This window comes from Schistocerca americana, chromosome 11, assembly GCF_021461395.2.
Source record: "Schistocerca americana isolate TAMUIC-IGC-003095 chromosome 11, iqSchAmer2.1, whole genome shotgun sequence".
Taxonomy (NCBI): Eukaryota; Metazoa; Arthropoda; class Insecta; order Orthoptera; family Acrididae; genus Schistocerca; species Schistocerca americana.
The window spans coordinates 116,010,557-116,029,240 of NC_060129.1; the positions used below are offsets into that span (position 1 = coordinate 116,010,557).

The following is an 18,684-nucleotide window of genomic DNA, read 5'->3' on the forward strand; positions in this document are numbered from 1 at the left end:
AACAAAAAATAAATGCTAAGTTCAAAAATAAATATGCATAAATCAGAAAAATTACTATATAGTAAGGTTTGAGCAAGGGCGATAAATAACCAAATCTGAACTAACAGACCCTACACTGCGGTCAGATTTTAAGAAATTGACTTGATGTGAAGAGCAATTCAAATGTCATGAGAGGGGGGGGGGGGGGGGGGGGGGGGTGTCTCCTTTGGACAAGGGAATGTGTGTAGAGACATCCATACACACTCCCACGGTTACTGTTCCCACACTGGGCACACAACCTCAGTAACGGATACTATAGATTGCCAACTTATGTAAGTGGGATAAATATCGTAACATTGCTACTGGAATAGTAGGCATGGAAGTACTAAAAAATTCAATACATATTTATTTTCAGTGTACATGTGAATGTGGAAGTTTTTCCATCAATGCAAAAGATGAATATTTTATCTGGGATTTTTCGGCATAAAACTAACAACAAAACAGTTCATTTACTGCTAGGTGATAAAATGAAGCAGATGTAATGTCCAAAAGATGTCAACATAGCCCTTCAGAATGGATTTGTAGTTCCAAAACATACTGGACTGAAGTAAGAGACTGAAGCCAGGGTATTATTAACAAAACTATTCCCAATCAAAACCTTTATCTCGGCAGGAGCTTTAATTGTTTAGAAGGCACTGTAAGGAAGTCTGGAAGAACTGTATCTCTAAGACGTTAAACTAGGTGTTATATGTCACACTTATACTGTTGAGCACTAGACAGTAATGCTCCGACTGACTACAAACTTGTAAACATCTATAAGACAACCCCTAGACCAGGAGTGGACAAACAGCAGCCTATGGCCCACACAACGCTCTCTGAGGGTTTTTGTGTGGCCCGCCAAACCACTGAGAGAAATCTCCTTCGAACTGAGACTGACTTCCTGTTTGTGATCAGAGATTTCCACAAGAATGAAGACATCAGTACGAGTGTGCAGTGTAGAGACAACCTGTGCAAACCAATTTAACACTCGGCATGCTGGCTGATGGAAGCAATCGTAAAGGCATTTATCTTTACTCGGAAAACAGAAATTGCCTGAAGCAGTTTCTGCTAAATTCATGATCATCTGTAGAGTTTGGACAACGATGTCACAAGATTTCAGAATTTTAAGAAAATTCAGTCTAAATTCAATTTGCTCTCTTATTCCACCACAATACATACACTGAATAAAATTTTATTTATATTTACTGATTTTTATGGCACAACTTCTACATTTTCTGAAATGCAAAGTTAAACACACGCACACACACACAGCCCTCAGCTAACACCCCCCACCCAAAAAAAAAAAAAAAGAAAAGAAAGAAAATATAAAACAATTGCTCACACCTACCCTATACAAATGCACTCCAATCAGGACTAATCCATTATCAAAATAGCATCTTATCAAAATCTCATTGTGAAGCTGTAGTGAGTAGGGTCCCATTTCAGTATAGTCAATGTGTGTAAGTTGTCTCACATATACATACTGCTCCTGATACTGCACAGCCATCAAATTTCCCTCAGTACTGATGACAGACATTTACAGTTGTCCACGATACCAGCTCATACAACTGGCAAACCTGTGCGACTGCACACCTAAGATTCACATTGACCACTGGCCGCCTCCGCACTCTTCTACTATGATCGTCGGGCACAGAAATTGTTGGTGATGAGAAACCAATACCATCAATCCAGATTCAATTACATGTGTTCCTTCACCCACCTCCTTCGTGCACGGCGGTGTGCTTTGTACCACTGTTCTTAATGGACACCTAGAAACCAAACTGATGCGACGACAGTTGTATTCTCACCGATTTGGCACAGTCCTCCAACTCAGCTCCTAAGGCGCCGTCACAGTGGCACCGACACGAGGGGGATTCAACCGATGACCTACATCGGCCAAGGACTATCGATCTTCAAACTGGTACAGCGGTATGTGTGCAGTCTCATTGCAATCAATCTCAATACCCAAATGTACAGACCCCAGACAATGGCTGACGGTATTCAAATCAGTTTGTTTTCTTTGGTCAAATCAGGCAACATTCCTACATGCGATAACATGGACTGTGAGAAATATTAAAGTTCAGTGCAAAAAAGGAATTTGTGGCACCCTGAAGATGAGAAATATTGTAACAAGGATAGGTCTCAGAATCTATGGATTGAAATCGCTACTTTATTGGAAACCCTAAGTTTCAAACAACTTAAAAATTTAGTAACAATTAACTGAACATTACCCTGTACTACCTACACACGTTCTGAGGTTGTCTCCACCCATTTCATCCCATACTTTGTGCACCATTTACTTGGCAAAACAGCCAAAAACAGTGTTGAGATATGTTACGCCTAGTTTACATCCTCAAAAAATTAGGTGTTCAAGTGAGAAATATATCAATTCAGATGCTTGAAGTTACTGTGGTGGATTGTTTCTGGAGAGTGGTAGGAGCATAACTTATTACTGCTTATTAACGGTTCTATGTCAGTAGGGTGGTAACGACATATGAGGTGGTTTGTGTAAAATTTATGTTTGTCATTGAAGGCTAATTGAGGTATGCCTGCTTTTCAAATTTATTTGAAGCTGTGCAGAGTGTTTATAATCTTGCTTTTCAATGTAACCACAAATCATTCTGGGTATGTAATAGATGATTTTCTATTCATCTCAGATATTTGTAAAACTTTTCTGGTTAGTCCAACAGCAGAAGAATGAGTGTCCAGTACTCACAGTGTTGTTTTCGAAACAGATATAGTCTATCTGTATGTATTTGGCGTCATTTTAACAGCAAAGGTCGCACCTCAGTCATGGCATTCTTCCCGTCAAAAACAGGCAAAGGAGTTGGGATAAAGTGTAACCGAACTGCCAGCTGGTGTCTTCAGGCTACTTCTGATGACGGCATTTGGTGACCACTGTCGGTCCCACTGCAATTGCAGCCTAAAAGGCAGTACACAGTGCTGTTGCATTCCCCTCAGGGTTTGAACAAGCCATAATTTGTAGGTGGCAGTCATCACTAGTGGTTGAGTGCATGGACTACTACAAGGCAGATCTTCAATGTTTTGCATTTCATGGTATCAGTTGAATGATGTTGCTAATATGTGTATCTATTCGCTGAGCAGCTTCTTTGTTGACTATCCTCCTTACCCTGGAGTGACAATGTGCACTGAGTCTTAAGCTTGAAATAACTTTCCCATTCTTGTCGACATTCTGTAGTGTTCACAAGCTGTATTCTCCCATTTACCATTTATGATTGGCGACAAGAGCACACACTACTGAGATGCATTAAGAACGCGCATTTACTCATGTCCATTACACAAGAGCCTATATACAATTATTACCTTTGATCAAAAGCATACTGAGAAGGGTGTTTCGATCAAGAAAATCAAAATCCACAACTCGTGAGAGTGGTGCAAAATCTGTCCTATGAAGTTTAACTGGATTTCATTATGCTGTTAAGAAAAGATGTATGTCGTGATAAGGGGCCTACATAAAGTCTTTGTGGTGGTACAGAATGTACCTCTTCAACATATTATGTCTGCATTAGGTTCAAAGTGTTTATCAAATATGCATGTCATGTGAATGCTGCATTTTGTTATTTTCCAGATATGTACCTACCCAATGCAAGGAATACTATTTTCTATGGAGTTAGAATAATTCTAGTAAACATATATGGCATTTACAGTGATTTCTAAGATTTTTTTATTTTTCAAGTTTCTTCTTTTCAATCATTACGTCTTCTATAAAGTGCCACTTATTGGTTGGTTAGTGATGATGTTTTTAGGTTTCAGTACTAACAAAACATTTGTAGAGCTCTCTACATTAGGTCATCTCTTCTCTGCAACCAACATTCACTTGAAACAGCTTACTCTAGTCAATCTTTATTTTTCTCTGCAATTTTTACCCTGCACACTTCCCTCTCTTAACAAACTGACTTTTCCTTGATGTCACAGAAAGTGGCCTGTTATTCCATTAATTTCTTTTCTCCCTAATACGTCTCACTACCTCATTATATCTAAGAAGATGTGACTTACCAAACGAAAGCACTGGCAGGTTGATAGACACACAAACAAACACAAACATACACAAAGTTCAAGCTTTTGCAACCAACGGTTGCTTCATCAGGAAAGAGGGAAGGAGAGGGAAAGACAAAAGGATGTGGGTATTAAGGGAGAGGGTAAGGAGTCATGCTAATCCCGGGAATTTTGTGTGTATATTTGTGTTTGTTAGTGTATCTATCAACCTGCCAGCGCTTTCGTTTGGTAAGTCACATCTTCTTTGTTTCTAGATATATTTTTCCCACGTGGAATGTTTCCCTCTATTATATTCACTACCTCATTAGTTATTTGATCTACCCATCTTATCTTCAGCAGCACTACATTTCAAAAGTTTCTGGTCTCTTTTTGTATGGACTGTTTATCATCCTTACTTCACTTCCGCACAAAGCTACACTCTACACAAAGAGCTTCAGAAACGGCATTCTGACATCATCATCGATTTTATGAAACAAATCTCTTCTACTGCAAGCTCTCTGTTTTCAGTTTTTCCAGAGCTATGAGCACTAGAGATGTGTTTCACAGTAGCAAAGATGAACAAAAGCTCATCACTCTTAAGGCTTGCGTTTTAGAGCTCATGTTTAGTAGACTTCTTTGGTTTGAAGGAGTGTTCCTCTCATACCCCTGATTACTGACCATCCCTCCTCACACACCTAGTGTACTTGATATTAACATCTTTATTTAACAGAAAAGATTTTCTTGTTACTGCCAGTTGGCATATGTTCTTTTTGTTTCTGTTTTCATTGCTGGGCTACCCCATTACCAAAACTAAATAAACCACTAGTTTTAACATTTCCTAATCTACTACTCAGCCTTTACTCCTAATTCAAGTACAGTCCATTATCCTTTTTTACTTTGGACATAATTTGGCTCTCTCGATGACACTATTCATCTTGTTCAATTGATCATCCAAATCCTATGCCATTTATGACGGGTTAACAATATTGTCAGCAGACTTTAAATGGTCTTTGACTTCTCGTATTTTATCACTGATAACCTCAAAAATCTAAAGAGGACATTTCAGTCAACATTGTTAAAAACTTTTTTAAACCTATAAATGTACATCCTGTATTTCTACAATCTAGCCTGCAGGATAAGTACTGAAAGTATTGACTTCTGTGTTCCTACATTACTCCAGATTTGCTATATATGGTAATTATTAGGGAGGGATACAATAAAAGGACAAAACATAAGCAGGTAGAAGTGAAATAGATTTTGAAAAGGAAAGGCACACACAAAATGCCAATATGGAAGCTGCTTACAGTAGCTGATCAGACCTTAGAACTATCACTGGCAACATGGAAGTGAATTCTAATGAGTAAAATCAGGCCACTGAGTGGGCCATCTTATACCTGCAATCAATAGGATAAGAGATATTGGAAGTGTTTGTGGGATTCCTTTGGAAATCTCAACATATGCAGACACATCCATACACATCCCACAATTGCTGTTCCCACATTGAACACACAACCTCAGTAATTAATACTACAGGCTGTTGGCGTAAGAAAGTGGGGTTATCTTACAAACAAGGCTACTGGAGTTGGTGACATAGAATTCAACTAATGAATGATTATCCCATCATACTTTTTACTGTAATATTTCATATCCACAGAAATTATACCATGACAATACAAGTAATGAGGCAACAGAAGAAAACTGCAACCAAACACTAAAAAATACACTGATTTTTCAGTCACAATGATTGGACGATACACTTTTCAGCCTTTGTTGGCTGTTTTATGTCTCAATTCACACCACATGGAAAGGCAGAAACATAAAATTTAAAACAATATTTTACTAAAATATTGTGCTGATATTACTTTCAATCTCTTTTAAAGATAACAACTCTTACAATAGTAACTGGCACAATTAAATGTTACTCAAAGAAGTGCTCCTAATCTGAACATGCAGCAACTTTTTGGCACTCAAAGCGGGTTACTGAATGGATCACTGATTGCTAGTAAAGAAATATGAGATGCAAGGTACAAATGTCTATGGGACTCCTTTGGACACTGCAAAATGAACACACACATCCATACACATATCCACAATTGCTGTTCCACATTCAGTGCACAACTTCAGTAAATCATGCTAAAGGTTGCCACCTCAAGAAAGTTGGACAAATTTCAAAACAGTGGTACTAAAGCTGTGGGCAGACTTAAATCAATATACCATTTACATATTATATTTTTCAATACTTAGGCACTATTGCCGAATGTACATTACGACTCATACTAGAGGGAAATGTAGAAATAAAAAAAATAATTAAAAAAGCATTTGATTACCAGTACTAAGCTTATGTGATGCTTTTCATTCCTATCACTTTTGAGGATAACATTCTATGTAATCGTAGCTGCATCAAAGACTACTGAAGTTACTCAAAGAAGATATCCAGAGCTGTGGGAGTCATTACAGATGAAACTGTAGCAACTTTCTGGTTGTCAAATAAGGTTACTGCATGAGCCATCTGATGCCAGTACACAGATATAACATGCAAGGCACAAACATATGCAGGACTCCTTTGGACATGCTAATATATGGAAAGAGACCCACAGACCTCCTTGCAAACGGTGTCCCCACACTCGGTATAAAACATCAGTAATTGATACAATGGGCTACCAGCTAATGTAAGATGGCTACACTTTTGAACAATGACACTGGAATTGTGGACAAAGGAGTAAAATAGAATTAAACTAAGATATATTTTTTTAAAATTAGTCCTTGATAATGCATATAATGAAGCAACAGCTACAGCTTAGCACTAATCAACGCAATGGTTTCTCTGCAAGTATGACTCCCTCCGCTACATTTCAGTACATAAGAGCAATGTGTATAGCATTTCTAGTGAAGACTTCAATGCAGATACAAAGTCATCATTAATTAATTGCACTAAAAATACAAAAACTCAGACAGAAACACTCACTCAATCACAGCTGCGGCTTATGTTTTAGTTGCTTCGAAAGTTTGACATAAAATGATAATGATTTCTTTTTAATCAAACTTCGTTACTGTGGGTCCAGAAAACGCTAGCAGAGAGATAATTGACAAGAATGTCTGTGGGATTCCTTTGGACACGGCAATGTGTGCAGACACATCCATACACATTCCCACAATTACTGTTCCCACTTTGATGCACAACCTAAGTAACTGATACTACAGGCCGAATCTTATGAAAGTGGGATACACGCACAATGTCTACTAGAAATTACAGACAAGGAGAAATGACAGAAATTAACAGATGTGTTTTCACATGACTTTACAGATGCAGGATAAAACAGTTAGCCACATGAACATCACCATACAATGTTGTACAAATCATACAACTTTTTGAGTAATCACAATAAAAGACAGAGAAAAGTTACTGATATCACAGTTAAGACATAAAACACACAATTCTGTATTAATTATGTTCACCTTTGGCTTAATGCTCTGCCACCATGTGTCAGTTGCCACAGTCAGTTGCAGAAAACACTACAGGTCGGTGTCTTAATAACTGGGATTCATTTTCACTGTGTGCATTGTTTATCTGTGCAGCAAGTTAATTGACTTAATGGATAGTGTTTCAATGTAATTAGACCAGAAATATCCAGCTGTTGCTGCCACAGCCATAATGTATTCAATGACTGACGTGAATTTACTGACAAGCAATGTGTTATTTTAACTGAGTTGAAATCATTTGCTGGTCTTTACTCTGTGTACTCAAAGCTTTACAATTAGGAATGCCAATTACAGATATTCACTCACTGTTTCATCATCCGACATCTGCACCAGAGCAAGAGGTGGCTGAGCGCGCTCCACGAAGAGCACGGCAAGGGCAGCTGGCGATGGAGGCGGGGGCGGAAGGCCCGGGTCGAACAGGGCCAACATCTCCTCGCGGCCGTACCGGTGCCGAGCAAGGGTAAGCGCAGGCCGCGGCACCATCGGCCCCGCCCCCACCCCCGCAGTCGTCGTCGAGGGCCCGTGCCCGCCCCCACCCCCACTGCTGCCCTCGCTGGAAGGCGGCGTGCAGGCATTGCTCGCAGCAGCTGACGCAGCCAGTGACTGGTTCAGCGTGCGCAGCCTGCAAAATATGATCGGACACAAGTTAAAAATTGTACCCCTTCCTCAACATCTTCTCTTTACTCTCATATGTAGCACACTATGGTCATACACATTAAAAAGCAGACACAAATGAATAAAAAGTACACTTCGTAAATTCAGTGACATAAAATGAAATGGAGGGATGATATTTGTGAAGAATTAATGATATGGAATGCCAGTGAAAATTGCTCATAAATGCTGAACCTCCATCTTACTGAATGTCGTGACAAACAAAAATTTGTGCCAAACTTGGACTCCATCCCACATTTCCCACTTATCACAAACAGCCACCTAAAATGTCAGGGCATCTGATACCTCCAGATGCAATTGAAAGGCTCATTGTCACTGATGTTACCGGACCCTTCATAGATACCTCTTGTGGAAAGGTAAGGCACGAACTTCCACTGACTCTGATCCCACAGCATCGATTTTCTATTCTAACAGTAATGCCCGTCATCAAGTAACATCCACACCATGCGTATAGCGAGGCACTGAGAAGAATTACTCAATGCATACAAACTGTAACTAAATATTCAATGAGGGCAGCTGTAAAAATTACTTCTCCACAACAATGTTACCACTGTCATTTATACATTAGCTCAAAACAGAGTCACTCAAATCGAAGTCTCCAACAGCTGATAGTTTATATACAATAATTTTAAATTATTTATTTACTTTTCTCAGTTTCTTTGACAACATGTGAGTCAAAACTACTCAATCATCCAACAAGTCACTATATAATTCACAGACTGGCTATTAAATTAAGAAACAACAGACTTGTGATTTAGGACAATTTCCCATATTACCCATTTGCATAGATGGATGCATTAAAGGGCTGCTTTCAATACACACAGGGAGGCGAGCTAGCCCCAGAGTTTATCTGCCTCACACATTAACAATGAGGGCTGGTGAGCCGGCTAGCCTTTCTGTGGCTTTTAGGTGGATTCCCACATCCAACTAGGCAAATACTGGGCTAGTACCCAGTTTCCAACTCGGTTACACTTTCTGCAAACACGTCAAGAATATTACCACACTTTAACATGAGATAGAGACAGATTGGGTAAAACGATGCCTTGCCGGAGGGGGAGGGGTGGAAGAGTTGTGCCAACATGGAGGGATCCAGTCACCTAATATCACTACCTTACCAAAACTGGTAACAACAACCCCTACCCCACAACAAATGGGAAAAGGCTACAGGAAAATAGGAAGTGTAATTTCTCATTTCAGAGGTTCTTTGTTATCTCTCCATGCACAGTAACATAAAAACCAACCAAGTTCGCAAAATCTGTTCAGCCCAAGTCAACCTGGCTGCATGTTTCACAAAAAGCAAATTAAAGCCGTGTCGGAAGGATTTCTCTGGGTACACCACATCTGATATTCCCACACGCATTCCCATCATAACTGTTACCACAGTGAGCTCTTAAGAAAAGTAAATGACACTAAAGGTTGTCAGCTTATTTTAGTGAAATCAGAGTAACAATACAGGGTAACAGCACAAAAAGCATTTCTGTATAAAATTCAACAATTTTTCTCGAAAGTAGTAATCTTATAAAGCCAAATTACTACCGTCAAAAATAGAAATTTCTTACAGCAAATTAGTACAAACACGGATAACATAAAAAGAAACTAACTCAAATTAAAAAAAGGGTTTCAAAGCACAGACACAAATTACTTAGATATTTGAGACACTAAAATGTAAACCAGAAGTGTATCTATCACTCAAAACCACAATATTACCAGAAAGTATAGGTACTAGACTTCTTTTAATATGCTAAACATTGAGCAGCTACCAAAAAAACTTAATGGTTTAGAACAGACCTCTGATCAACATGAATGTGCGCGACCAACAGTGCTCTTCAATCTGCTCATGGACATCGTAAGTAACATTTGCCCAAGGTCAACAACAGATTATATGAAACTCGTACCACATGCAGGTGAGGTGATATGGGAAGACAATGAGCAGGAATTGGGAAACAACTAAATACCTGGCAGACTGGATTTGACAAATCAGGCATGAAAATAAGCCTAATAGAGTTGAGTAATGAAAATTAACAAGGAAAATGAGGAATGTAAGTTGTAATGGAAAAATTATAAAAAATGTTTCCAAAAATCTCCAGGAAAAAAAAAAAAAAAACCAAGGAAGACATTTAAATTTTATTATTGTGTATCTCACAATATTAAGAATTTATTATGTATCAGACAACTAAGAATTGGCTTACACCTGTGCAAGCAAAGACTATGATACAAAAATTGTTCTCTACCAAATTTTGATCTATGAATCAGAATGCTGCAGCTGAGCAAAAATATCTGAGTAGAATAAAAAGGCAGAGAAAAGAAATGAAAAATTCTTCAAATCAAACCCGTAAAAGAAATTGTGGAACTAAATTGACTGGAAAGATTTGGGCATGCTAAAAGAATGGAAAAAACTACCACAAAGCAATCTGGAATGGGCAGAATCTGAAAGAAGATTGATTGGAAAACCATGAAAATGATGGAGGGAAATATGGAGGCGTCCGATCCCACCCGTCTGCTTTGGCCCATGACGTCACAAATATGGCGGAAACAAAAACAAACACACACACTTTCCACAAGAAGCCTAATGACACTAACGGGACAAGCGCAGGAAATGGGGTGTTTTGGGTGGGGGGCAAACTAAATATAAACAAATTTAGACGCCTTGCGTAGCTACAACGTGTAAGTGAAGACAGCCATGCATGAATACCCACCCACCTCCCCAGGGGTCGTAACCCCTGCAACCCATAGAAGATAAAGATGCTTCAGTAGCTGATTAGTGTTTTTTGTCATTTAAAAAAAAAAAAAAAAAAACCACCCCCTCACGGGATAGAACGAACAGATCAGAAAGATAAATATAATAAACTAAAACAGAAATTCGAGGAAACAGATAATTAAAATAAGTAATAAGTGTTTAAAAAAAAATCTCGCAAGATAGAACGAACAGATCAGAAAAGTAAATAAAATAAGATAAAACAGAACTGGAGACAGCCACACTCAAACCAAACTCTGCGCCGTCATGACGTCACACACGACAACACCCTTACGTCATGGGTCAAAGCCGACGCGTTGGATTGGACGCTTCTGTCGACCCATGATGGAGACCTGGGGAATGTCGCAAATCGAAGAGGACAGAACAAAATGTTGAAGGTTAGACTGTGTGAGGAAAAAAAAAAAGATCGGACAAGCTCTGAACAATCTGCACAAGTAGAACTATTTCAGAAAGAAAAATAAGAAAAAGAGGGAGAAGTTGGCAAGAGGATAAGCAGTCTTCATATAATAATGATATAATTAAATACAGAATTGCATTTCATACTTGTAATTGTGGTTTTACCAGTATGATGATAACAGCAAAAACTCAGTTTTAGCTTAAGTGATAACATTTGCACCACAACAAGAAACTTAATCTTTGCCACAACATAGCATTTGCTGGCTTAAAAATGTTGTGTTTCACTTCTGTCCACTTAGAAAAAAAACCAGCTCACAGAGAGAAAATTCCATGTAGGAATTATTTGTGTATCTTTGTACTCTTTCAAGAATATGTGGGTGGACCAGAAAAAATTACTGTAGCAAAGTAATTCATTCTTTTCTCACAGAATTAAGATCATAGTTGCTTTTGCATCTAATACTACACATTAGAGGTCCTCTTATCACCCTCTTCAGTCTGATAACGATCTCAAGAAGCGCAGCCCTTGAGATAATAAATATCAATCACTTTTACATGAATTGGTAAACAGACCTTAATCAAAAATGCAACAAGAGTGTAAATAGTAGGAGGAGGAAAGATAACTCACTTTATGATTTGTGTTGAGCATTCAATGGGCCCATAAACAACAACACAGAATATGTGATTCTTGAAGTTTTCTCAGAGAAATGGGCATACCAAGAGGTTTCGGGCTTCCAGCTACATGACAACACCTTGATACAATATTTCGATATCATCCAGCTGCAACCCAAAACCTCATGGAATGATGAAAATGTTGCTAAGCTCTCAAATGATACCCTGCTTCAGACCAAACTAGTACAGAAAATGGTAAAATTGTGCAAAGTAATGAAGAGTAGCAGAAATGAGATTAGGATGTCAGAAGGATTCCTTTGGGCACAACACGTTGGACATTACATTCCCACAGTGAGCTCACAACCAAGGTAAGCGAGACTACAGGTTGTGAGCTTATTTAGTGGGGCAGACGATAAATGTGGTAATGAGAGTGAATAAATCACAGCATAAATAAAAAAATTGATGAATGAAATGTTCTCTCTCTCTCTCTCTCTCTCTCTCTCTCTCTCTCACACACACACACTCACACACACACACACACACACACACACACACACACACACTAAAAAGAAATAGTAGGACTGGTATTTGCATCAAAATAAGTTTTTGCGAATGTAACACGTTTACAGACATTACAATATTTAAAAGATGAAAATAATGCATGAAGAACAATTTCTGTAATGAAAAATATTGCTAAATAATAAACCAGGGAAGCTTTGTATTAGGTCACTTAGTATATGGCTGCTACTTTCAAACCTTAGGCATAAACATTTGCACAAAAAGGATGTATTCAAAGTAAACAAGAGGGCAAATTTCACCTTGTGTTATCAAAATTGTTTTCATTATGGATGTGTATTAACAAATGAAAGAATGGGGATGCAAAATTAACTTTTGCTTATCAACAGATGCAGTCACACTATTTGATAAGTCTATATTCTGAAAATCACTGACATACCAAGAGATACTCTGCAGGAAAGCATATTGCCTTAATATTCTCATTCCACTGATAGACAAAATAACTGTATCACTCTAGAGAGGCTTAAAAATAACTTCATGTCAACAATACTTAATAGCATGTAGAAGGCCACATGGTGTTATTCCATTGAGTTCTGATGGAACATCCTTGCGTTTCATAAACATTTTCCCAACATAAAATATTTTGTATAACACTAAGTGAGAGCACTTTTTAAGAAGTTTATCTTGCCATGAAAACCAATTTTCTCAACAACCTACTACTTCTAACATATTGCTGCAAGTAGCAAATGCACTTTGTCACTGCACCTATGGGCTAAAGATCAAAATTCTTTTACCTTTCAGCCGTCTTTAAGAAACAGACTTCTGCAGTTTTATGCTATGGAATATGTAGCTGTACCAAATGTGTCAATATCCAATACTCAGTGGAAAATAAATGCTTTTTAAGGCCTCCAAACTAAATTATCCTGTCACTGCTGTTCATGGAAAAAACTGTCTCATGAAAATGAATAATATGATCGTTACAGCTTCCTGAGAATGAGGAAATGATGACAAAAACGTCTTGCCTACACGTTTTTAGAGCAACCTCTTCTCAACTGGAGGCAATATTATAAGTGGCTTAAGTGAAGACAACATTCAATGTTTACCTCAGTTGCAGGAGTAATGTTCATTTCATACTTAAGAATGAAATGATAGCCACAATAGGAATTTACCTGTGAAATGGATTTCAATACTAATTAAGTTTTGCATTATGTGTAGCACATGGGCAACAAACTACGGCTCACAATAGTAAATGAGTTTAAACTCAACAACACTGAATCATTCTCCAGGGATGTTTTGGAACTCATTTCATACAAGTTATTTTACCCAACCCCGAATGGAACAAACTTTCAGTGGTACACACAAAAAACCTGGGATCAATACACCTACTCTATCACTTCCCAATTCTTATAACATTTAACAGGTTCAGTAGTTGGATGTCAGCTGTGATATCAAACTTTCGTGTTATTGCTTGGTTGCAATCAGTACTAAACGTTAAGAGTTAACAATTCATTAGTGCGCTTGAATTATAAACGAAAACACTGGGTGTGCGACGCATCAAAACGCTACCACCCAAAACATTACAGTCTCGTAAAAAACAATTTTCATTCACACACAAAACAAAAACATAACGCATTCAGTGAAATAGTCATGTATTGCAAACTGTCTGCTCATGACAGTGGTAGTGTACAATCTAAAAAATTTTACAGTAACACAAAAAAGATAGCAATAATATTAAAATCAGACAATACTTACCATTCAGGTCCAAACTTCAGAGAATCAGCCATCGCAGAGGACTGCAACAGGAAAAGATATCTTCTTAAGGCTACTTGCAACTATATTTTAATTAACAAGTCTCCTGACGATCAACTGGAACTATTCACTTTCGGAGATATGTCACAAGGTCAAAACCCAAGTTCTCTTTAACTCAAAACAGCTGTATGCCCTTAATATAACAAAAATAACACACGCCTTAAAAGTATACGAACAGAAGGACGTCGAGGTTGCAAACCACAAAAATTCAACTGGAAATTCGGGTTGCCTAACAGATAGTACCAAATGGATCCTAACGAAAGAAATACGCCGCTCACTTCAAAAAATACTCCGTTGAACTACTGAAGAAAAATTACTGAGTGTCAGCACACAGCCACATAGACTTCTTCAATCTGGTTGTATTTATGTGTGTATTTCTTTATAAACAGTCCCGAATGAGCGCATGACAGTAACTCTAATAACACAAATTATCTTTTTCGACAAACGTCTTTCCGTATTAAGGCAACTGCTTCGATTCAGTATGTATAAAATTAAATACCTATGTATCTCGCCGTGACTATCTGTAGAAGCAGCACAGCAATATGGCCGACGCAGAAAATTCAGCGCATGAGCAACAAAAGGTCACGTGAACAACGGTCTGTTAAGTTCAGTAGAGAAATGGACAGTATTAAACAGATGAACACAACAGTATCTCGGTGCTATAATGATCCTATGAATGATACATATGTAACAAGCAGCTCACCTTATTAGCACCAAACTTGCTAATCTTCTAAATATAACAACAATCGACTTGTCATTTGAAACCAATGCAATTCTAAAGATTCTCAAAGATGTTTGGCGTGTGTATCCAAAGATGTTTTCGTGGACCGTAGAAACATAAACTACGTGGGCTGAGGGCTGTGAGAATTTAGAGCGAGGATTAGTTGTTCCAATGTTCTGTCTTGCAGGCAGTTTGTTGCACGATCAAAGTTACCAAAAAGATATTTCTTAACTTCGATGTTGCCTCTACTAGATAAAGCGTAGTTTCCGATTAGAACGCAATAAATTTGAGTGAAATTAAATAATCTAACCCACGTATACAGAATATTTACCACATTCTAACATATGTTAGACTGTGATATTTACCCTTATAGATACAATGTAAACTGGTGTTCAAGGCATGAGAAGTTACTGCCTCTGTTGCATTAAACCATATTTATAAATGAGAGTGAAATAATTAGTTGTGCAGTTTCAGCAGCGATCATTAATAGTTGTTTCATTAATTAGCTTTATGTAATGACTGAGATGCTTTGGTAAAATTATTACAAAGTGAGTCACCGAGAGAACCTTTATTTATTTATCTACAGAGCAAGGTGGCACAGCAATTAGTACACCGTATATGCATTGAAGGGTAGATTTTTGAAATATATGAGTGGCCGTCTAGGTCTGGGAATGCCGTAGTTGCCTTAATTCACTGTAGATTAATTTTTCGGGGAAGAGCCTTGCAGTAGGCTGTGGCTGATGTCTTTTGCCGTTCTTGTCCAGCAGAGGTGGAGCACAGTCTCTATTTCTCTAATGATTCAGATGGCAACAGAGTCACACACTAAACTTCCTGTCTCCCCCAAGTGTGAGAATGCGGTGCAGTGGTTTTGGCCCTACATGAAACTGTGCCCTTAAGTCAGTAATGTCCACAAAGAGCGCTACAAATTTTTGTGCTTTGTTTTGGAATGGATTATTTATTATTTATGCATTCAGTTGGCTAACTTAATAACTACAAAGTTGAAGAAATCACCAACATCCTGTTTTCCTTAACAAAGGTTACATGAAACTTTTGTCTAGGCGTAAGACAAAGGAGAGAAGTTAAAAAGAGATGTGTTATGCTTTGTTATATGATAAATCTTTTGCATGAGGAAACGATTTTAATTATTTTAAGAGCAATATGTCTTTTAAATTAGTTCAATTTTATGTGTGTTGGCATATTTTGAGAGCATCTGTTATTATTTAATCTATACCAATGATACGTATTTGTTGCTACAGGGGATGAAGTTTTATACATCTGTTGTTTCCTTTACTAGCCATGGAATTACCTTGCCTCATAATATTTTCTATGTTTGCAGTTAGTTTCTTCTTTCTTTGTTTGGGTCATCTAAGGACCACACACCAATTTCAATGCTTCTTTTTTTGTTGTTCTTTCTTTTTCTTCCAGTATTCTTTCATCTTTTCACTATGTATCCTTTCTCTCTTCTCCGACCATTTTGACCATATCTTATTCTCCCTCTTGCCTTGGGATCCTTCCATTTTTAACACTTTCCTCTTTAAAATCTCTCTTTCTGTTGCATCTTTTTCACTTACGTTGTTTCTTTCCTATTTTCTTGAATCCAGGCTATTGTTGACTTATTGTCCCAAAGATATTTAAAAATGTGTTTGGTTATCCTGTTGTTCATTCTGTATAAATGTCCAAAAAATAGCAGTCACCTCTTTCGTAGTGTTTCATGTATGTTTTCTATGTTGCGATTAACTTCTTCATTGCTTCTTTATTTCCATACCTCTGTATTTTTTGGTGGTCCAAGTGTTTTTCGAATTATTTTTCTTTCTAGGACTTAAAGTGTGTGTAATCTGTAGTACTTAACATTCACTTGGATAAAGACATTCTGGTTTTACTACTGTTTTGTAGTGCTGTATCTTCAAATTTTTTAGACAGACACCTTTTGTTGTAGACATTCCTAGTTATTCCATAAGCTCTCTCCATTTTATGTACTATTTCTTCCATAGCGAATTTTTCTAAGCCATTTTCCTGGATAATTTCTCCCAGATATTTAAGTTTGTTTACCGTCTTTATCTGGCCAATATCTGTCACTAGGGATTCTGGAGCATTTTTCTATATTTGTCATAAATTTTGTTTTTTATGCAGATATTCTGAAATCTGCTTTGTTGGCTATTTCTTTTAAGTGATTGATTTGTATTCCAGCATTTGTTAGGTCTTCAGAAAGAATAGCAAAGTAATCCGCAAATGTTAAACAGTGAATTTCCACACCTTTGTTTTTAGTTCCCAGTCTGATTGGTGATAGCTTCTCTTCTTTTATTTTTTGTTTCAATTTTCCTACTATTTTCTCTAGTACGCAGTTAAAGACGAGTGGAGACAGGCCATCACCTTGCCTTACACCTGTTTTTATGTTGAATGCCTTCGATATTTCACCCTGAATCTTTACTTTTGATTTGGTGTCTGTGATTGTTTCACAAATAGGGTTTGCTAATTTATCTAGTGTTTCCCTATCAACTGCGTCAAATGCCTTTCAAAATCTATTAATGTTACAACTTTATCTTTGGAGTTTGTAAGTCTGTGACCAATTATGGATTTTAGGTTGAAAATCTGTTCTGAGCAAGACCTGCCCTTTCTAAATCCACTCTGATACTCTCCCAATTGGCTAACAAGTGTTGCTTCTACCTTGTTTAATAGTGTTGTATTTTATAACCCACTGGCAACAAAGATATACCTCTTTAGTTATTTACACTTTGCTTATCACCTTTCTTGTGTAAGGGATGGATGAGAGCCACTTTCCAGTCTTCTGGTATCTATTCAGTTTCCCATATTTCTTCAAACATGAGCTGAAGGTTAGTTATAATTTTGTTCAGCTGTAATTGAGTCTTCTCCACTGGCTTTGTTGTTTTTCATGGTACTTATTGCTTTTTTAAATTTCTTCAGCTGTAGGTGGCGGATCTGCTTCTGTATTTTCATGGAGATCTCGAAATTCTTGCTTACAGTTTGGGTCTTCACAGTTCAATAATTTTTCAAAGTACTTTCTAAGTATTTCACAATTCTGGCTGTTGCTTAGGCCTACTTTACCATTTTCATCTGTGAAGCAAATATTTGGAGCTTTGTAGCCCTTTAGATGACTTTTAAACATCTGATATAAATTCTGGAGTTATTTTTTACAAAATAGTTTTGTATGTCGAGAAGTTGTGATTTCTCAAAAGATCTTTAAGAACTCCTTATTGTTCTTGCTGTTTCTTTCCTTTGCATTCTAAATGCATTAAGGTATTCAGGCTTCCCAGAACATTTCCATTTCTTCCACTGTTTTGTTCTTTCTGTTACTGCTTCTTCACAAATTTCATTCCACCAGACTTTCTTCTTCATTTTTGCTGTTCCAAATACATTTTTTGCTGCCCTGGTGTTCTTTTGATATTTCTTCCCATTTCCCTGATTTAGTGCCATCAGTTTCTTCCTGAAAATTTTTTATTACCTCTTTGGCGATGATGAGTCTGTCTGTGTATTATATTTAATTAATTTTTTCTGTCTCTTTCGGTTTTTATTAGGGAGAAGTTTCAGTTTAATTTTAGTTGGGTAATGATCAGAATCAAATTCCCTGTTTTTTGCTACTTTTACATTCATGATTTCTTTAAAATTGCATTTAGAAATAGCCACGTGATCTAACTGGAACTCCCCTAGAATTGGATTCGGAGAGATCCATGTTTTTGCCTTTTTTGGTAATTTT

At 37.4% G+C, this 18,684-nt stretch overlaps 1 protein-coding gene across 1 annotated transcript in view; it reads right to left on the reverse strand.

The window, feature by feature from the left end:
* LOC124553348 (GIGYF family protein Gyf) overlaps positions 1 to 14,727 on the reverse strand; it is a 170,580-nt gene extending 155,853 nt beyond the window's left edge. The window contains exons 1-2 of the mRNA XM_047127223.1: positions 14,195 to 14,727; positions 7,801 to 8,116 (exon numbers count right to left, since the gene is read on the reverse strand). Of these exons, the coding sequence (XP_046983179.1) occupies positions 7,801 to 8,116; positions 14,195 to 14,226 (348 nt within the window). The 5' untranslated portion in view covers positions 14,227 to 14,727. The remainder of the gene's footprint in view (positions 1 to 7,800; positions 8,117 to 14,194) is intronic.
* Positions 14,728 to 18,684: the final 3,957 nt, after the last annotated feature.